General features: G+C 35.9%; 1 protein-coding gene across 1 annotated transcript in view; it reads right to left on the bottom strand.

The window, feature by feature from the left end:
• Positions 1–23457, bottom strand: part of WDR47 (WD repeat domain 47) — a 61890-nt gene that overhangs the window by 28220 nt on the left and 10213 nt on the right. The window contains exons 2-5 of the mRNA XM_052636877.1: positions 13026–13192; positions 10374–10457; positions 6415–6499; positions 1067–1869 (exon numbers count right to left, since the gene is read on the bottom strand). Coding sequence (XP_052492837.1) covers positions 1067–1869; positions 6415–6499; positions 10374–10457; positions 13026–13183 — 1130 coding nt within the window. The 5' untranslated portion in view covers positions 13184–13192. The remainder of the gene's footprint in view (positions 1–1066; positions 1870–6414; positions 6500–10373; positions 10458–13025; positions 13193–23457) is intronic.

Raw genomic sequence — 23457 nt, 5'->3', positions numbered from 1 at the left:
GAAGTCCCCTCACTTAACTGATCCTAGAATCCTCTCCTTTCTTTAAAGAACATTAAAGAAAATCACACCCACCACACCCAACAATCTCACAGCAACTTAACAGAAAATGCTTCCATAAATATTTATCCTGTAATTCTTATGCCTTAACTAAATACCTCCTCTTGTTTTAATTAGAAACAGAAATTCCAAGTCCAGTGCTTCTTCCTCAATACAGAATGCTGTCAACTATCCTATGTGAATAGTAAAAGTTTTCATTTTTATGCTCTTTTAATAAATTTATTGCAGTCAATAGTAATGATTCATAGTATCAACTCAGAGAATAGGAAACCAGCCATGTGTCCCAATGGGATTCCTGGAAAACTGAGACAAGAAGTTTCTTAAGCCTTGATATAAAGAACTGCTAATCAGGAAATTATTATTTCATGCCAGATTTGAAAGGAAAACTGAGTGGTGGTTTTAACACACATATATATATAAAGAATTACTAAAGATAACTGGAAATAACCAGAGATTTTTATATATATACATGTTCAATACAGTAGTATTTACAGGAAACTATACTCTCCTACAATAAGGAATTAGGTAAAACTATGACACAGTCATACAAAGGAATAATGCACATACCCTTAATCACTGACCTCAATAAACGTTTAAGAATATGGGAACAATTCATGATCTATCAAGTGAAAAAAAAAGCAAACTGTATGAAAATATATATAGCACCTTCCCAATTTTTAAAAACATATTCATAGGAAAAACATTGGTCATCTAAGTGTGAGATTGTGTGGGATTTTAATTCTCTTACTGATAATCTTCCATATTTCCAAAATTTCTTAATACGTATTCACTGCCTTTATAACCAGCAAAATGATAATACAGGACATAAAAATAAAGATTTTCCTAGAGAATATTAATTATCAAAAATTTTAAAACTCCTTACAAATAAAGCTTTAAAGACTAACTTTCAACTAAAGAGACTTGAACATTTAGAAAACACAAACACACACCCCAATTAGATTATCTCACACTTATGGAGATCTGCCAATTTTTATAAGCAAATACTTACCGTTCAGGGGATTCTTCATAAATACTGTGACATTCTGTGTTCTCAAGCATGAGACTTCTGCTGAGATTTTGTACTCCTGGATAATGGAAGTTAGCAAAGGAGTGTGACATTGGAGAAGTTTTGTTCCCAAGGTCTGAGATTCTCTTATCATGACTGGTCAGTCCACAAGTGAGGCCATCTAAAGCAGGATTCAGAGAGCGGGTCATATAGGCATCAGCTGATTGAGGCCTTCTCATTGGAGACGATGGATATGGAGAAAGTTTGCTGATAAGAGGTGTCAAAAGATCAGCATATGCAGCTTTTGTGGGTTTTAGAAGTTTGTCAACATGAATATTAAGCATTTTCTGTTCAAAAGCACAAGAGAAGACTGAAGATGGGAGATTCTGGAGCCATGACAATAAACTCAGATCCAAATCATCACACCCATTACCACATAAGAGGTCAATTCCAAGGAGTACTTCACTTTCCGTAATTTCTTCTCCTGTTGCTTTACTTTGACAAAATTCTACACAGCATTCATAAAGTAGGCCCTTCATTACAAGCTGAAATAAACGATTGTTACTTGCTTTAAAACCAGCCTCACTTAGCTTCCTATCAGCAGGGATGAATTCTGCCACCATGATACAAGCCTCTTCAAAGCAGTGAACTCGTGCAGTGCTGGGATTCCAGTCCTTAAATTCAGCATGATTGGTCAAACGAGGCAAAGTCAAAAGCAAACAGAGCTTGCTGTAGTCATCTTTAGAAGGACAGTACTCTTCCAGGGCATGTAAACACTGCACAGCTTCCTGCATTGTAAATTCCAGCTGTAAAAAAAACAAGTGCTATAAAGAGAGATACTATGAGATATGAAAACAATGAAAGTATTTTCCTCAAAAATACTTTATAAACTTTCACAAACTGTTCAATTGCAAAGGGATAAACTAGTGTCAAAGAATACTCATATAATGGTGGGCTATATAACAACTTGCAAGTAAAGAATCCAAATGTTTTCTACTACTAAAATAAAGATTTTAAAATTTGGTTATTAGCATATTAAATTTTACCTAGAAAAAAGTAAGGTAATTCAGACTTAATACTATCATTTTCAACGCATAATTTTTAAGAGTAAGGATAATTAAGTTTTTGAGCAATGAAACTGAAGCATGCCAACATTCAACTGCTTACTATATACCCTGCCATCACTCCAGCTTACCGAAAAAGCAAAAGAGCCATTCTCAAACTTGCCTTAGGACAAATGTGTGTGGGGAAAGAAACCAAATCAAGAAAGGCAACATCTACAGTTCACTTTTACAAAAATGCTGCAGATAGAACAAAAGGAAGCTTAGCTAAAAGATAAAGTAATTTGTACAGTGAATATTATCTTAGGATCATGAGCTTTCAGTGATGTACGGAACTTCAGAAATTGCATAGCACAGCTTCTATATCTTACCTGTGGGAAAAGGTAGGGTCCAGATTTAACCTAAGTAACTCAGTTGATTTTGAAATAGCTCAACTGGAATTCCATCACCTCCACTAGCTTTGTTCGTAGTGGTGTTTTCTAAGGCCCACTTGACTTCACATTCCAGGATGTCTGGCTCTAGATGAGTGATCACACCATCATGATTATCTGGGTCGTGAAGATCTTTTTTGTACAGTTCTGTGTATTCTTGCCACCTCTTCTTAATATCTTCTGCTTCTGTTAGGTCCATACCATTTCTGTCCTTTATCGAGCCCAGCTTTGCATGAAATGTTCCCTTGGTATCTTGAATTTTCTTGAACAGATCTCTAGTCTTTCCCATTCTGTTGTTTTCCTCTATTTCTTTGCATTGATCACTGAAGAAGGCTTTCTTATCTCTCCTTGCTATTCTTTGGAACTCTGCATTCAGATGCTTATATCCTTCCTTTTCTCCTTTGCTTCTCACTTCTCTTCTTCTCAAAGCTATTTGTAAGGGCTCCTCAGACAGCCATTTTGCTTTTTTGCATTTCTTTTTCTTGGGGATGGTCTTGATCCCTGTCTCCTGTACAATGTCACGAACCTCTGTCCATAGTTCATCAGGCACTCTGTCTATCAGATCTAGTCCCTTAAATCTATTTCTCACTTCCACTGTATAATCATAAGGGATTTGATTTAGGTCATACCTGAATGGTCTAGTGGTTTTCCCTACTTTCTTCAATTGAAGTCTGAATTTGGCAATAAGGAGTTCATGATCTGAGCCACAGTCAGCTTCTGGTCTTGTTTTTGTTGACTGTATAGAGCTTCTCCATCCTCGGCTGCAAAGAATATAATCAATCTGATTTTGGTGTTGACCATCTGATGTCCATGTGTAGAATCTTCTCTTGTGTTGTTGGAAGAGGGTGTTTGCTATGACCAGTGCATTCTCTTGGCAAAACTCTATCAGCCTTTGCCCTGCTTCATTCGGTATTCCAAGACCAAATCTGCCTGTTACTCCAGGTGTTTCTTGATTTCCTACTTTTGCATTCCAGGCCCCTATAATGAAAAGGACATCTTTTTGGGGTGTTAGTTCTAAAAGGTCTTGTAGGTCTTCATAGAACTGTTCAACTTCAGCTTCTTCAGCATTACTGGTTGGGGCATAACCTTGGATTACTGTGATATTGAATGGTTTGCCTCGGAAACAAACAGAGATCATTCTGTCGTTTTTGAGATTGCATCCAAGTACTGCATTTCAGACTCTCTTGTTGACCATGATGGCTACTCCATTTCTTCTGAGGAATTCCTGCACGCACTAGTAGATATAATGGTCATCTGAGTTAAATTCACCCATTCCAGTCCACTTTAGTTCGCTGATTCCTAGAATGTCGACGTTCACTCTTGCCATCTCCTGTTTGACCACTTCTAATTTGCCTTGATTCATGGACCTGACATTCCAGGTTCCTATGCAATACTGCTGTTTACAGCATCGGACCTTGCTTCTATCACCAGTCACATCCACAGGTGAGTATTGTTTTTGCTTTGCTCCATCCCTTCATTCTTTCTGGAGTTATTTTTCCACTGATCTCCAGTAGTATATTGGGCACCTATTGACCTGGGGAGTTCCTCTTTCAGTATCCTATCATTTTGCCTTTTCATACTGTTCATGGGGTTCTCAAGGCAAGGGTACTGGAAAAGGTCAGTTTTCATTCCAATCCCAAAGAAAGGCAATCCAAAAGAATGCTCAAACTACTGCACAATTGCACTCATCTTACACGCTAGTCAAGTAATGCTCAAAATTCTCCAAGCCAGTCTTCAGCAATACGTGAACCATGAACTTCCAGATGTTCAAGCTGGTTTTAGAAAACGCAGAGGAACCACAGATCAAATTGCCAACATCTGATGGATCATGGAAAAAGCAAGAGTTTCAGAAAAACATCTATTTCTGCTTTATTGACTATGCCAAAGCCTTTGACTGTTGTGATCACAATACACTGTGGAAAATTCTGAAAGAGATGGGAATACCAGACCACCTGATCTGCCTCTTGAGAAACCTGTATGCAGGTCAGGAAGCAACAGTTAGAACTGAACATGGAACAACAGACTGGTTCCAAATAGGAAAAGGGGTGCATCAAGGCTGTATATTGTCACCCTGCTTATTTAACTTATATACAGAGTACATCATGAGAAACGGTGGGCTGGAAGAAACACAAGCTGGAATCAAGATTGCTGGGAGAAATATCAGTAACCTGAGACATGCAGATGACACCACCCTTTTGGCAGAAAGTGAAGAGGAACTAAAAAGCCTCTTGATGAAAGTGAAAGAGGAGAGTGGAAAAGTTGGCTTAAAGCTCAACATTCAGAAAACGAAGATCATGGCATCTGGTCCTATCACTTCATGGGAAATAGATGGGGAAACAGTGGAAACAGTGTCAGACTTTATTTTTTTGGGCTCCAAAGTCACTCCAGACGGTGATTGCAGCCATGAAATTAAAAGACACTTACTCCTTGGAAGAAAAATTATGACCAACCTAGATAGCATATTGAAAAGCAGAGGTATTACTTTTCCAACAAAGGTTCGTCTACTCAAGGCTACAGTTTTTCCTGTGGTCATGTATGGATGTGAGAGTTGGACTGTGAAGAAAGCTGAGTGCCAAAGAATTGATGCTTTTGAACTGTGGTGTTGGAGAAGACTCTTGAGAGTCCCTTGGACTGCAAGGAGATCCAACCAGTCCATTCTGAAGGAGATCAGCCCTGGGATTTCTTTGGAAGGAATGATGCTAACGTTGAAACTCCAGTACTTTGGCCACCTCATGGGAAGAGTTGACTCATTGGAAAAGACCTTGATGCTGGGAGGGTTTGGGGGCAGGAGGAGTAGGGGACGACAGAGGATGAGATGGCTGGATGGCATCACGGACTCGATGGACGTGAGTCTGAGTGAACTCCGGGAGTTGGTGATGGACAGGGAGGCCTGGCGTGCTGCGATTCATGGCGTCGCAAAGAGTCGGACACAACTGAGCGACTGAACTGAACTGAATTCAGTTGATTAGTGACAAAGACAGAATGAAAATTCTTATTGACTCATTCATATTCCAGTGTTCTTTCCACTTTTTTTTTTTTTTGGTCATGCCATTTGGCATGTGGAAGCTTAGTTCCCTGACCAGCGGTCAAACCAAATCCTCTGCAGTGGAAGTGCTGAGTCTTAACTATTAGACTACCAGGAAAGTACCTCTTTCCACCTTTAAACATCATTCCCTGGCAAGCATTTCTCTACTATTTCAATGATTACTTACTAGCACGTAATAAAAGTTTCTTTGGTTTTGGATGCAACAATACTAATATTAAAACTTTAAAAGTAACTCTCTAACCAAAAAGAATTTAATATCATTAAATCTAAATTGTCATTAATAAACGTTCTATTAAGAAACACCTCTGGGGAATTCCCTGGCTGTCAGTGGTTAGGGCTCTGCGCTTTCACTGCCAAGGGCCTGGGTTCAACCTCTAGTTGGGAAACTAAGATCCTATAAGTTGTACTGCACAGCCAAAAAATAAAGGGTTTAAAAAAAAAAAAAAACCTCTGGATCAAAGAAATACTGAAAAGACAGAAAGAAGAGGTAAACATAATTCACTTCTGGGATAAGAAAAGAAGCAATGATATACTCATCAAGTCAAACATCTTCGGATATCTAGATCACCTTAAACAAGAGGGGCACACACTCTCCAACCAAACAGCCATTCACGTGTATCATCTTTGCCTAAATCACAGAACAAATCCAGAAGCACTACAGATTGAAAGCACTACACCTGTAAAATAACAGATCTTGCCCCACCACCACTCATAAAAACTTTAACTCATGATACGAATCTTTTGTTTTAGGGAACAAAATACTTATGACTGAAACAAGACTATGGCGCAAACCTTCAGGAATAAAAATCTTACATGCTGGGGCTCATCTTCTGCTGACATTGCATTGTTAACACATAAAGCTTCTAAAAACTTCTGCTTCAGGATAATGTAACGAAACCTGTGAAAAATAAAATATGAAACATTAAAATGATTAAAAGCTGAATTATAGCACACGCTATAGTCCATGAGGTCGCAAAGAGTCGGACACGACTGAATGACTAACACTTTCACTGCCTTTCACTATAGCAATGTCAATGACCAGAAATGAAACTCAAGCTCCTAAAGCAAAATAGGCCAAGTTTTTCTTATAGGATCAATTATTTCTTTTAAAAAACACTTTAAAAAATTAATTTCCCAATGTCTCATAAATCAAATGTATTTACTAGTTACTGTAAGTACCCTTGCTTTCAGAAAACTCTTAAAAATATCTTATGAGGCTAATCACACTGAAGCCGTGTGTGTGTGTGTTCAATCACTCATAAGCCATAATTAAAAGATAGCAAGAAATCACAATTTAATACTCAAAGCAAGGGCTTTTATTTGAAATATTATTTCTAAGCAAACAATCAAGTTTTTGTGGAAGATGTCAAAAATCATCTAACATGAAATCAAAACATTTTATATTCCAAATATTTTATTTCCCAAAATATGTCTTTTCTTCTCAAACATGAGAAAATTCTTATAAAAATGGAGATGAAAGGGTAGAATGAAATGAATAAAACTGCTAAAAAGCCATAAAATAACTGCAGATTTAAAACTTTTCAAAAGGTATTTTTCAGAGAGGAGAAAGGGAGAGTCTATTTGACGTCTATGAATCAAAAAATGTTGAGTGCCTTAAGCACTTTAAAGAAAAGTGTTTCTAAGGGCTGAAAGAAAATAATAATGAACCTTCACAGTCATTCTTCCAACCATTGTTTTAACAGCAAATATGTGCCAATAAAACAAAATCCCTACCTTTAAAAAGAAGGGCATCTAATGAAAGCAACTCATCTACTGCACATTAACAGATGGCTGGATTAAGAAGTTGTGGTGTGTGTGTACACACACACGCAATGAACCATTACTCAGCCATAAAAAAGAATGAAATAATGCCATTTGCAGCAACACAGATAGACCTGGAGACTGTCACACTGAGTGAAGTAAGTCAAAGAAGGCCAAGTATCACATGATATCACTTATAAGTGAAATCTTATAGAGAATGGTACAAATGAACTTATTTAAAAAACAGAAACAGAGTTACAGATATAGAAAACAATCTTAATCATAACAGTGGGAAAAAGGGAAGAGGGATAAAGTGGGAGACTGGGATGGACATATACACACTACTATATATAGAACAGATAACTAATAAGGACCTACTGTTTAGCACAGAGAAATCTACTCAATATTCTGTAATGACTCACACAGGACAAGAATCTTAAAAAGAATGGATATATGTATAACTGAATCACTCTGCTGTGTACCTGAAACTAAAAAAATTTTTTAAAAAGAAAACATATAAGGAAGAGGAAAACAAAAAATATTGCCATTTGCAAAAACATGGATGGACCTAGAGAATATTGTGCTTACTGAAATAAGTCAAAGGAAGACAAATACTGTATGATAACATTCATATGTGGAATCTAAAAAATAACATAAATGAATATACATATATACACAAAACAGACTCACAGTCATAGACAACAAACTTGTGGTTACTAAAGTTGGTGGTGGGGGATAAGTTAGGGGTATGAGGTTAACAGATGCAAACTACTATCCATAAAACAGATAAGCAACAAAGATTAACTATATAGCACAGAAAATTTGTAATAAGCTATAATGGAATATAGTCTGCAAAAATACTGAATCATTATGCTATATACCTGAAACTAACACAGTATTATAAATCAACTGTACTTCAATTTAAAAAACAAAAAGAAGAGAATCATCTAATAAATTCCATAGAATATATATACGATTCAGCAAGGTTCTGGGTTTCCTGGGTAGCTCAGCAGTAAAGAATCTGCCTGTAATAGGAGACTCGGGTTCAACCCTAGGTTGGGAAGATCCCCTGGAGAAGGGAATGGCAATGCACTGCAGTATTTGCCTGGAGAATTCCATGGACAAAGGAGCCTGGAGGGCTAAAGTCCATGGGGTCTCAAAGAGTCGGACAGGACTGAGTAACTAACGCAGAGAAAGATTTTGAAGGAGTATGAAACCAAGTCTATAAGAAATGATGAGGGTCTTACAAGAACTGACTCTTGGAAGACGATCAAGCATGTGCTATGTAAAGGCAGAAGATGATGTAAGAAACAGTATTCCAGGTAAATAAACAATGTACAAAAGCAAACAAGTATCAAATAGCATGAATTATGGAGAATCAGAAACTAACACAAAGTTTCACTTCTGATAATGGTGGAGTAATTTGTATCTGGCTAACTTTTCTGCAAATAACAATTAAACCCTGGATAAAACCCAAAAATTATTTGAAAGCACCAAAGGGGGGAAAAAAATGGCTAGCACACCTAGAGGGAAGTCAATACGTGAAAAAACGGAACTTTAGGGAGTGAGAGTCAAGGGTATAGGGCCTTCCAGTTGAGATACTCCCCAATCCACACAGCATGAGCTAAAACTCAAGCAGAAAGCTGCAGTTTTACAGATTTTTGAGAAGTCAGAAAAAGGTCTGGTATGCCAGAACAGCTGAAAAGTGGCAGAGAGGGTAGGAGGATCCAAAACAAGAGGAAACCACAATGAAAAATATATCAAAATCTACTGTATAAACTGTGCCTAAAACCTTGGCCATACCTAAAACTCAAGATGCAAGGGAGACTCCAAACAGCCCAGCAAAAGCAACAGACTGAAGGTTAAATAACTGAGCAGAGATTTCAACTGATGGCTGTGAGGTGAGGGACAGACTTTGCATTCTGAGTATAACAAAGTATACTCCCTGTATGAATAAAAATCAATAATTTTCTAAAGAAAATAACAGAAATCCAGAGTCTCAACAATGAATCCACAATGTGCAGAATATATTTTGAAAAATGATGAGACATGTGAAAAAAGAGTGACTTACAATTAAGAGAAAAGGCAATCAATAGAAACTGAGCCTGACATAACCCAGAAGTTGGAATTAGCAAATAAGAACTATTAGTGAACAGTTACTAAAAATAAGTTCAAGCACTTTATTGGGAAATATAGTCACAATGAACAAACAGATATGAATATCTCAGCAGAAAAATTATAAATAAAAGTAAATTCTGCAACCAAAAAGTACAATATTTGAAATGAAAAATTCACTGTTTATGAGCAGGTTACTAACTGAAGGAAGTGTCAATAAATGTTGAAGGTAAATCAAGACTAAAGAATACACAGAAAAAATGTTTTTAAAAAAGGAACAAAGCTTCAAAACTGTGGAACAATATCAATCTAATACTATATAATTAGAAGGAGAAGAGAAAGGAGCAGAAAAAATTTTTGAAGAAATAACTGCCAAAAACTTCTCAAATTTGACGAAAGACATAAACTTAGATCCAAAAACCTCAGTAAACCCCATGCAGGAAAAATACAAGTAAATCACACTTAGGCACAATCAACCTGCTGAAAACCAATGACAAGGAGAAAATCTTGAAGGCAGCTAGTAGAAGACGAAAAAAAGAAACATTACATACAAGAGAATTAAAAATAACTCTTTGGCAGAAATAATGGAGGTCAGGAAGCAATGGAATGACATCTCTAAAATCTTTGTAGTATTATGAAGAAACAACTGCTTCAGATAGGCCCTTGTGATGTTTTATATATAGGCACCATTGACTAATTTTATATATCAGATAGTCAACTAACTGAAGTACATGCAAGCTGTCCTCTAGAAATGCTCCAACTCAATGGGACTGAGGGTACTATGTGCTAGAAAAGCTAACAGTCCTGTTTTTAAATTTTTGTTTATTGTTTTGTCTTGCTAGTTGCTACACTTCTACCAACGATAAGATACTAAAAAGTTTCATATGAAATCTTACCTTTTTTTGTCAAATTTTTCCATACATTCTAGAGGCTGAATGAACTGAAGAACTTCATCCCATTGACCATCAAGGATTAGTTGCCTATATAAAGAAAAATCCATGCATGCTATCAAATATGTGTTACACTAATTAATTAAAAGCAGAATTAACTTTTCCCACAAATTATTTGTAACAACATACGCTATTTGAGAAGAATCTCTGAACCTGCACCCACTCCTCATTCTAAAATGTGTTTTTCTTCACCTATGTAAAAACACTGAAAGTGTATTTATTTCCCCACTAATCTTACAGTTTAAAGTTATTCTGTATTATTTAGGGGCCAGCGTGTAGGTATGTCCCAGTCTCCCTAAGTCAGTGGGTCTCAACTTGGAGCAGCTTTGCCCCCTGGAGACATCTGGCACTGTGTGAGGACATTTTTGGTTGTCACAACTGGGGTGTGACCAGCATTTACAGGGTATGGGTCAGAGGAACTGCTAAACATCCTACATCCTACAATGCACAGCACAACTCCCACACTCACACAACAAGATGTTAACAGTACTAAGGCTGAAAAACTGCTCTAAATGTGACTTCAACATCTTGGAGGCATTTAACTAAATTTAATATATACTACACTTTATATTCTGAGAATGAAAACAGTAATGAATAATACCAGGTTTCTCTGACTTAAGTGGTCTATGGGAACTTTCAAAAGTTATAAGGCTTTTAGATTACTGTTCTTTCTTAAAAGTTATTTCCCTACTTATGCGTTTTTAGAACCGAAAATTTAAAAAAGGAAGAAACAAGCAAGAAGATCCACATAAGATTGCCAACTTTTAAAATTCTACAAAGAATGAATAGTAATAACAAGCAATCACAATATATAACATAATCATTTTATAAAGGGACATTTTAACATTTAAAAAGTAGGAAGGATATAATTTCAAAGGTGAGCCCTTTAAGATGAATACATTAGAAGAATACATTTAGTTTAATGAAAAATTTACTATTCTTTAACTCTTTGCATTTCACCTTAGACCAGTAAAACTTCACCACAAACCAACGGGTTTCTGCAGAGGGATATCAGAGAGCCACTACTAAATTCCAGGAATAGCAATGCTTGAAAGACAAAGCCCAAAGAATACTGCCTTAGTATTGGTTCCTGCTACACATTTCATTGACTAAGCTCTCTAGGGCTCAGTGACATTCATAATATTAAATACAGGGAAGTGCAATGAATTTAAATAAACTTTCCTGATATAACAAAGCTTTTTAAAAAGTTCTTTCTTCATGAGTTAGAAACACTTCATTTTCATTTCACAAAATGCTACATATCCAAGAATCTGTACTCCCTGTCAAGGACATTTGGTACCACATAAGCACAGAATACATTTCTGTCTGGAAATTTGGGTTTTTCTTTTTCCATCCAATTCAAGGAAGGATATATTTAGCTTTCCATTTTGGCAAACATGTTAACTCCCTTTTTATCTCCAAGAAACATGTGCTAAGGAAATAATCCAAGATATAGAAAAAGTCATATGTATGAAAGATGCTCAGTAGAGCATTTAAGAAAACCTGGAAACAATTTGTCTAAAAATAGGGAAATTATTAGGAAATTAAGTAAACTGAAAACTTTAAAAGCAAAAATTTATAATCACACAGAGAATTCTTATAATGTTAATGGATAAAGCAGGATACAAATTATAAATCCAAAACAGAATTGCTGGTTTTTCAATATGCATCAAAAACTATGTGTGGATGGTGAGATGATTTTTCTTCCTTATTTTTCTATATTTTCTACAAAGAATGTATTTATATGAGTATGTTTTACTTCTACAGCTACAAGAGATATTTCAGAAATATTTTAAGTTTACAGTCTCTGATTTCTTAATCTAGTATCTTTTACAAGATGCCACAACCATAATAAAGTTGTGACTCTTTTTAATGAACTTTGGATCTTACTCCTGAAAATATTCTACAGAAAACTTTACTTTGTAAATTCTCATTATAAAAATAAACATTAAAAAATAATACTTACATTTCATGATTATAAAGACCTACCTAACATATATACAATGGAGTATTACTCAGCCATTAAAAAGAATACATTTGAATCAGTTCTAATGAGGTGGATGAAACTGGAGCCTATTGTACAGAGTGAAGTAAGCCAGAAAGAAAAACACCAATACAGTATACTAACGCATATATATGGAATTTAGAAAGATGGTAATGATAACCCTGTATGCAAGACAGCAAAAGAGACACAGATGTGTAGAACAGTCTTTTGGATTCTGTGGGAGAGGGAGAGGGTGGGATGATTTGGGAGAATGGCATTGAAACATGTATAATATCATATAAGAAACGAATCGCCAGTCTAGGTTCGATGCAGGATACAAGATGCTTGGGGCTGGTGCACTGGGACGGCCCAGAGGGATGGTACGGAGGGGGAGGTGGGAGGGGGGTTCAGGATGGGGAACACGTGTACATCTGTGATGGGTTCATGTCGATGTATGGCAAAACCAATACCATATTGTAAAGTAATTAGCCTCCAATTAAAATAAATAAATTTATATTTTTAAAAAAGACCTACCTATATTGTACCTATTATCTTATTAATACTTACATTTCTTGGAATGAGCTACAAACCTTACAGTGATAATGAAATCATACCTCAGGAAAAGCATATCATCAGAAAACAGGCCATTTATGACTCCACTTTCCTTCTCAAGGGCCAACATACTAATGTGAAGCTTCTTTGAATTCAAGAAGTCTAAGATTAGCTTAATGATTTCAACCTCTTTTACATTCACTGTTTCTTCAGCCGTCATGTCGATAGCCTAAATATTAAACAAAATAAAAACAAAAATTATTTCTACTGTTTTATTTCTAAGCATTATTAACTACATGGAAACTACACATAACAAGTTTCTTGGAAATAATTAGTACAGGTATTCAAAGTGAAATTAATGTAATATTTGTCAAAACCAAGTCATTCTTTGAGGTATGATATAGGTATAGCTACGATATATTTAAGTGTTTATCTTCAAGAGATATACATTGGAATTACAGATTATAATCTGATAATCTGAGATTTGCTTCAAAATAATACAAAAGGCACATGGTAGGAAGTAAATAAAAAATAATAATCATGACTATTAAAGTAAGGTAATAGGTAAATGGAGGTTCATAATATTTGCTATGGTCTTAACATTAGTGTCTTCCCAAAATTCATATGTTAAGTGATGGTATTAGGAGGAAAGGCCTTTGGGAGGTGATTAGGTAATGAGGACAAAGCCCTCATGATTAGGATTAGTGCCCTTGTAAAAGACACCCCAGTTTCCTGGTGGTCCAGCGGTTAAGACTCCACACGTCTACTGCAACGGGCAACCAGTAGTTCCTATTTGGGGAACTAAAATCCATGTGCACTGCCTCTCAGCATGGCCAAATAAAAATGAAAAATTAAATTAAAAAATAATAATTAAAAGTAAAAGAGACCCCAGAAAGCTAGCTTAGCCCTCTCTCTTAGGAGAATACAATGTGACTCAGCAGCCTGCAACTAGGAAGAGGGCTCTCACAGAACCTGCTAGCACCCTTATCTCTGATTCCCAGCATCTAGAATTGTGAGCACTAAATTTCTTCTATATATAGATCACCGAGTCTATGGTATCCTGTTACAGCACCTCAGATGAACTAAGATAATATTATTCTGTCTACTCATACATATGTATAAAATTTGCAGTAAAGAACATTTTTAAAGTCACAAATATCCAAACCATGTTTAGTTATGTCCTATATATTCATTCAGTAAGTATTGGCTGTCTTTTCTTTGTGATATACACTGTCCTGTACTCACTCTGTCCTTAAGAAGTTTACAGAATGTAGCAGCAACACATACAATGTTGTACTCTATACTTTGGAAACAAATAAAACAAGGCTGATTGAAACGTGCAACTTTAAGTAATATTGGTACTATCAACATAAACATCAATGATATTTCAGTTCTTTCAAATCCCTTCTCTTACCTGTTACGTCTGCAGTGATACAACTGAGCTCACAAGTTAATCATGAAGAATTAGAACTAAGAGGCATTCTGAAGAGCATTAGGTCAACATTCTCATTTTAAAGATGAGACCACACAACTTAAATGCCCCAAGTTGTTGCAGTTTTCAAAAGTCCAGGCTCAGAGCAATACAAAAGAATAGCAAGCTAAAGAGACTGGTTGCAAACAAACGTGATCAGATAAAACAGCATCTCTCCCACAGGACCAATTATCCTTAATCAAATTCACAGAAATATAAATATATACATGTATGCATACAGGTTTATTTTTTTCAATTTGTTTACTATTTTGACAATTTATTTCTTCATAATGAGAATTAATTACAATCATGTGGCAGACTAGAATGCTCATCAGATGAGCGTATTTTTTCTCTTAGGTGGAGTAAACAAAGGACAGAGCATGGGAAAGTAATTATGACTCAAATATATAATGACATCAGACTAAGCTAATCTCATACATCCATCTCCACAATAAGAACAAGCCTACCTCAGGAAACAGACAAATCACAAATTCTCCCCCAAGAGGCCAGTCACCCAATTTCTCATGCTTTGGGTTTCCCTTTGCTGTCTTCTGAGCTGACTACCCTTCTGTTCATAGACTTTGTACAATAAAATTAATGATACTTCCATTCAATAAATTCTGACCATATTTCACAACTGTCTCTCTGAGATTACTCCTAGAGCCCACTGATTTTAGCATTCCCCAAATCTTCAGATAGTTCTTACTAGAAAAGAATTGTTGTTGTTTAGTCACTAAGTCATGCCCAACTCTTTGCAACCCCGTGGAGCCTATCAGGCTCCTCTGTCCATGGATTTCCCAGGCAAGAATACTGGAGTGAGTTGCCACTTCCTCCACCAAGGGATCTTCCTGACCCAGGGATCAAACCCACGTCTCCTGCTTTGGCAGGAGAATTCTTTACCAATGAGCCACTGCTAATTTAACTCCCAGAAAAATAACTGTAAAGCTGCCTCAAAAGTTCTTAGAGGGCACTTCATTTAAATCACCATATACCAATTACATACACAACCTACTACAGAATTGAGACCATAACTTTCTAACATTCAATACACACTATGATATTAAATAGTTTATAGGCCTCATATTATTCAACATTCAGTTTAATACTAAGTAACTCTGGAGTTATTATACTATGAATCTATGGCAATAGTCTCACTTAAATTTAAATCATAACCACAAGTTTCACGCTGCCATCATTTCTGATCAATCAATAAAGCCTAAAAGAAGTAGTATATTTTAACAATACATATTTTACAACGATTTTATACTTAGATTTTGAATAGATGCAAAAAATATATCTTAACTAACCGGAATTATTCAGGGTTTTAAAAAATTAATTTAAACGGTAAGTTTGTAGAATTCCCAGTAGAAAAGTGTACTTTAATTATCCAACCCAGAATTTTAACTCTTATAAACTCTACTGTTGCTAGCTACAACATAAAACATAGGTACATAATGACTATATTTTAGAATTATTCTTTTTGAACATACCCTGTGTTACTGCAGCATTTGTAAAAGCTCCCAAAATCCTAGCTGTATATAGTTTTAAACATAACATATAAAAGCATAATTTTCAACATTTTTTAATCTTCTTAAACTATTAACCACTACAAAGTTAAGATTTTCCTCTAATTCGGAGAAGTAGAATTCAGTAATAAATGCCTCTTCCTCTTCCCTCAGGGGGACTATAAATCAGTAAGATTCTACTAGCTTAGAAACCACTAAAATTATTTTTAATGAGACAGAAAGTATATAAATGTTCATAATTATTACTTGAATTAATTTAAGATAAAAAAAAATCAATGAAGAAATCTCTCTTAAAAAGTACAGAGTAGCAGAGCAGCAATGAAGACACAGACAGAGATCAGACTTGTAGACACAGTAGGGGATGGAGAGGCTGGGCGAACGGAGAGAACAGCATGGAGGCATATACATTACTGCATGTAAAACAGATAGCAAGTGGGAATTTGCTGTTTAATACAGGGAGCTCAACCTAGAGGGATGGGATAAGCTGGGAGATTGGAGCGGGGGGGTCTGGAGGGAGGGGCCTATGTATACCTGTGGCTGATTCATGTTGATATATGGCAAAAGCCAACACCATATTGTAGAGCAATTATCACACAAGGAAAAAAAAAAGAGTACAGAGTAGATGATTTTGTTTGCAACTCTTCTAAAAGCCATTCAACGGCTATCATCAAAAAAATCCACAAACAACATATGCTGGAGAGGGTGTAGAGAGAAGGGAACCCTCCTACACTGTTGGTGGAAATGTAAACTGGTATAACCACCATCAGTTCAGTCCAGTTCAGTCGCTCAGTCATGTCTGACTCTTTGAGACCCCATGGACTGCAGCACACCAAGCTTCCCTGTCCATCACCAACTCCCCAAGCTTACACAAATTCGTGTCCATCGAGTCAGTGATGCCACTATGGAGAACAGTATCGACGACCCTTAAAAAACTAAAAATAGAGCTATCATGACTCTACAATCCTACTCCTGAGCATATATCTGGAGAAAAACATGATCCAAAAGGATACACCCCAATGTTCATTGCAGCACTGCTTACAATAGCCAAGACATGAAAGCAACCTAAGTGTCCATCAACAGAGAGATGGACAAAGAAGATGTACATACATGCAATGAAATAATACTCAGCTGTTAAAAAGAATGAAATAAGGCCATTTGCAGCAACACAGATGGACCTAGAGAGTGTTATACTGAGTGAAGTCAGTCAGACAGAATAAGAGAAATATTGCATGACATCCCTTATACCTGGAATCTAAAAAGAAATGATACAAATGAACTTACTTACAAGACAGAAAGAGACTCACAGACTTAGAAAACAAGCTTATGGTCACCAGGGGGAAGGGATACTTAGGAAGTTGCAGAAGGTCATGTACACACTGCTATATTAAAAATGGATAACAAACAAGGACCTATAGTATATAGTACATGGAACTTGACTCAATGTTATGTGTCAGCCTGGATGGGAGGGAGGTCTGGGGGAGAATGGATACATGTATATATATGGCTAAGTCCCTTAACTGTTCACCTGAAACTACATTGTTAATTAGTCATACTCTAATACAAAAGAAAAAGTTTGAAAATATATATACATTTAAAATAAGTACTTGAAATACATGTTTAATCTACTTATTAGAAAAAATAATAAATAAATAAAATAAAACCCATTCAAGGGAATTCCCTGGCGGTCCAGTGGTTAGGCATCCATGCTTTCGCTACCGATGATCCAGGTCTGATCCCTGGTCAAGGAATTAAGATCCCATGGCAAGGCCAAAAAAGAAGTCATTCTAAAGGATAAAGCTCCAGCCCTTCAATCTATTCAGCCAAATCAGCCTTGACAACAACTTAGGTAGATATGCCAGCCCAAGTATATGTGTGCTCACCAAGCAGAATTTATAATATATAGGGCCAACAATAAAGTGTATTCCACCAAAAACAGAAAAAAAATTGGGGTAGGGAGGATCAGATTGTCTTAGTATTTTCATACTAAAAGATTTGTTATTAAAAAATAAATCACAAAACATGAACTCTATGAATTTTCCTCTAAGAAATAAATGTTTACTTATATTTAATAATGAAGTAAGGAAAAAAAAGTTTTTTTAAAAAGTAAATATATCTGGAAATGAGCTAGACAGAGGTCAGTATTTTAGTACTAATATACAATTAACATCTACAGAAACTAAATTCCAGATGGGGTCTCTATATGGACTCCTGGAAAACTATCTAAGTGAATCAAGATTAAAAGAATGTATTAGAGGGAAAAAAATTAAATTATTTCTAGAAATCTAAGATTAAAGGTAAAATGCTAGCAATAGATAAGAAAAAAAAGAATGATAATAGAAATATACTGACTTCTATGTCTATTTCTATACATAGATATGAAAAAAGTTTCATGAAAAATTATCAGCTTTCTAACCAAACACAAATAGGTATTTAAACGTCCCTTTGCAATGAGGTACTTTCACTAACTTATAATACAAATTACGAAGGAAGAAAATGCAGAAGGCTAAGAGTGATTCAAAAGCATAAGATTAAGGGAATTAGGGCACATCCATTAAATATTTTATAGTCAAGAAAAAAATGTGTTTAAGAAAGCCTCCATTAATCCCTATCTCCATCCTAAACAATAAACACTGCTTTCTTTTAACTTTCCAAGAATTACAGAGTGCCTAATGCTGAACAACAGTGCTTCACCATTCCAGTTTACAGGCAAAATGCAGATGCAATGCAGATGAGGAAATAAAATATTATGAAGATTTTTTATAAAATATCAAACTGCAACATAAGACTACTGTAACTTCTCCTTTAAAAAAAAAGAAAGAAAAAGAGGGAGGAAAAAACTTCCTAGCTCTTAAATAAAAGAGCATTCCAAAAACTTACACTGCTGCCAGATTACTAACTGCAAATATCTGGTCCTTCAGGAATATCAATGTGACACTGCAAGCCACTTAATTTCTACTGGCCTCAATTTCTTCACACATAAAATAAGAGAGTTATTTAGTTTGCCTAATTTCTATGATTTTCCTTCAAGTTTTATATTTGTTTTAACTCACATTTCAATAACAGGAAGTATATTTTCTTAGCAGCAAGTCTGGAATAATCAGAAGTCTTTGATTCTAAGGTCAGTTTAACAAGAGAAAAGAAAGATTTTGTTTTAGATCATTTAAGTAAACAAAAGAAAAGCCCTTCTAACTGCAAGGCCCTGTCACGTCTGCTAATCAGCAAGCACGATGCAGCATGTGTCCCTTCTCACTGCTGACAGCTGTTCTCTATTCATCAATTATTTTAATTTACCTTCTGGAACTGTGAATGATTTTTAGCCTGAAGAACAAATTACATTTAAAGCAGGTGCAGCTTTAAATAGCTATAAAAAGAAAAGAATTAATTAACATAAAAATATGTTGTATATATGCATAAAATATCTCTGGCAATAGACACAAGAAACTGATAAAATTGGTTGTCTCCAAGAGGGAAAAGCGGATAATAAACAACAGAAATGGAATGGATAATAAAGAAGAAAAATGGTACCGCTATACACCCTTTTGTACCTTTTTAATTTTGGACCATGTGCAATTATTACCTATTCCAAAAACTGTTAATGTTTTATATGAAATTTATATATTTATAATTTAAATATTACATATGAAACATATATTCCCTGGTAACTCAGCTGGTAAAGAATCTGCCTGCACTGCAGGAGGGCCTGGTTCAATTCCTAGGTCAGGAAGATCCCCTGAAGCAGCAATAGGCTACCCACTCCAGTATTCTTGCCTAGAGAAAGCCCAGGGACATAAGAGCCTGGTAGACTACAGTCCATGGACTCGCAATGGATCAGACACAGCTGAGCGACTAAAACAACACACAAATCAAACATAATGACTTTCCAATTGCAAATAACTGGAAATAATTAGACATGTAAGGAATATAATATATTCATTATTTATATAACAAAGCAATAACATTTCAGAATGATTTGTATTTTTTTCATAAACTGAGACCCTCTTCTCAGATTCTATTCAAATATTATTTCAATCTTTCTTTATGAGATAAAAGTATTTGTATTATTTTCATATTCAAACCCACAAATATTTTTAAAATACATTTAATTACTAAAGTACTAAAACAATGTACAAGATAGGTAGACACATGCTGTGTAATTCAGTTGCATAAAATCCAGAAAAGGTAAATTTAAAAACTGCCAAATTTGGCACTAAAAATGTAAAATGTAAATCTTCCATTTAACAGAAGTTGCCATGAACAAGGTAACAGATAAAGGACAAGGACCAAATATAATACAAATGGTTAAAAGATTACCATCCAGAACATAAAAATAGCATCCTCAAATCAGTATCTCCCCCGAAATTCCAGCTGAACAACAATTCACAGCACTAAAAATAACCCAAAAAATTGATGAAAAGATGTTCAGCTTCACTGGTAATATTAAAGTAAGATACCAACAATGGCAAAATTTAAAAGACTTCATAGTATCTAGAGTTGGCAAGAGTATGAGTAAATGCCCCTTCACACACACTCTGTTACGAATACTGGGGACTTCCCTGGGGATTCAGTGGTTAGGATTCCATGTTTCCACAACAGTGGGCACAGGTTCAAACCCTAGTTGGGGAAATAAGACTCTATATGCCACACAGTATGACCAAAAATCTTTAAAAATACATAATGAAAGAAAGAATATAATTGGGACAGACTTTTGAAGAGAGAATTTGAGGGTATGAAATTTTCATCTATGAAAATTTTAAATGCATATACTCTTTGACTCACCAATCCCAATTCCATTTCTAGGAACCTATTCTGCAAAAATAACAAATATGTACAAAGATACATATACAATATGTGAACTGTGAACTTCCAGATGTTCAAGCTGGTTTTAGAAAAGGCAGAGGAACCAGAGATTAAATTGCCAACATCCGCTGGATCATCGAAAAACCAAGAGAGTTCCAAAAAAATATTTATTTCAGCTTGACTATGCCAAAGCCTTTGACTGTGTGGTTCACAATAAACTGTGGAAAATTCTTCAAGAGATGGGAATACCAGACCACCTGACCTGCCTCTTGAGAAACCTATATTCAGGTCAGGAAGCAACAGTTAGAACTGAACATGGAACAACAGACTGGTTCCAAATAGGAAAAGGAGTACGTCAAGGCTGTATATTGTCACCCTGCTTATTTAACTTACATGCAGAGTACATCATGAGAAACTCTGGGCTGGAAGAAGCACAAGCTGGAATCAAGATTGCTGGGAGAAATATCAATAACCTCAGATATGCAGATGATACCACCCTTATGGCAGAAAGTGAAGAAGAACTAAAGAGCCTCTTGATGAAAATGAAAGAGGAGAGTGAAAAAGTTGGCTTAAAGCTCAACATTCAGAAAACAAAGATCATGGCATCTGGTCCCATCACTTCATGGGAAATAGATGGGGAAACAGTGTCAGACTTTATTTTTCTGGGCTCCAAAATCACTGCAGATGGTGACTGCAGCCATGAAATTAAAAGACACTTACTCCTTGGAAGGAAAGTTATGATCAACCTAGAGAGCATATTAAAAAGCAGAGACATTACTTTGTCAACTAAGGTCCATCTAGTCAAGGCTATGGTTTTTCCAGTGGTCATGTATAGATGTGAGAGTTGGACTATAAAGAAAGCTGAGTGCCGAAGAACTGATGCTTTTGAACTGAGGTGCTGGAGAAGACTCTTGAGAGTCCCGTGGACTGCAAGGAGATCCAACCAGTCCATCCTAAAGGAGATCAGTCCTGGGTGTTCATGGGAAGGACTGATGCTGAAGCTGAAACTCCAATATTTTGGCCACCTGATGCCAAGAACTGACTCATTTGAAAAGACCCTGATGCCGGGAAAGATTGAGAGTAGGAGGAGAACGGGATGACGGAGGATGAGATGGTTGGATGGCATAACCAACACAATGGACATGGGTTTGGGTGGACTTTGGGAGCCGGTAATGGGCAGGGAGGCCTGGCATGCTGGGGTTCATGGGGTCTCAGAGTCGGACATGACTGACTGACTGAACTGAACATATACAAAGATGTTCTTTAAGATTTGCTTGTAATAGAGAAAAATTAGAAATGAACCAAGCTCTCATCAATAGGAGAATTGTTAATTTTTGGTAAATTCATATTATAGAATACTAATGCAGTGATGTATGTCTACTGTACCTTAACAGTAAAAAGACACATTACAGAAAAATACAGCTATCAACAAATACTTGATGAATTGATGAATATAAATAGGCCTGTTCATCTCTCTTAAAAGGGAGAGCATAGTATCTCTGTATTTAAATAAATGACAAAGGGAGGCTGGAGGGATACATATCAAACTGCTCAGAGTGGTTACCTATGAAAAGAATGAGATTGGATGGAGGGCAGGAAACTAGGAAAGGAAAGGATTGAAGGGAGATTTTTTTATTCTTCATCATTCAACATCATCTGAATGGTTTATAACAAATATATATTCATGTATTATTTAATTATACATACATTTCTTATACAAATAAAAGTTTTAATTTAACAGAAAAAAACTATGAAAATGAAAAAAAATCACAGAATTAGATCTCAAAAGTTCTATATCAAGGTATCAGGTACTGAAGAATCCCAACCACATGGACTATAGCCTGCCAAGTGTCTCTGTCCGAGGAATTCTCTAGGCCAGAATACTGGAGTGGGTAGCCATTCCCTTCTCCAGGGGATCTTCCCAACCCAGGGATCGAACCCAAGTCCCCCACATTGCAGGCAGATTCTTTACCACCTGAGCCACAAGGCAAGTCCAAAGACAGGATTAACTGCTATATTTACAATGCAAAAACTCTTGGGCACAAAAACTATTGTAGGATCTTATATTGCTTAATTGATCTTTATAACAATCATAAGACTGACAATGTTATCTCCATTTTACAGATGAAGACACAAAGCTTTGTATGCTCAAAAACTTAGCCCAGCATTTATATTAAGGGTGAACATCTCACTAGCAGCTGAATACTTCTTTCAGAAACATGTCAGGACATAAATTCCGATATCAACATCGATGTCAACGCCATCCATGAAATTTCTTAAAAGTAACTGAAGGAACCTATTTAACTGTGTAGCAAAAAACAAAGGGGTAAAAAGGAGGCAAATATATATACTTAGATTAATTTTCAGATCAATTTTTCATTACTTCCTTAAAACATCTGCGTTGCCTTATCTTGACAGGCAAGAAATTGCGTTCTCCTCTCCAATCCCGAACCTAAGCTTTGTAACAATGAAAATTAGAATTTTTGACTGTGAAAGACAGAAATACAGAGCCAGAGAGGATAGGCAAAGACAGACACAGAAACAGAAACAGGAAGGGAGAGAACGAAGAAAAGACTGTAGACAAAAACTCTAGGACAAGACTGGAACCATAAGTTGACTAAAGTTCTTTCTATTGTATCACATTGATTTCCAAGAAAAGAAAGGGCAACAATACAAAAACAAGGAACAACATAAAGTGGA

This window comes from Budorcas taxicolor, chromosome 3 (assembly GCF_023091745.1).
Source record: "Budorcas taxicolor isolate Tak-1 chromosome 3, Takin1.1, whole genome shotgun sequence".
Taxonomy (NCBI): Eukaryota; Metazoa; Chordata; class Mammalia; order Artiodactyla; family Bovidae; genus Budorcas; species Budorcas taxicolor.
The sequence above is the reverse complement of the archived record's forward strand: the minus strand, read 5'-3'. Positions and strand labels throughout refer to the sequence as shown.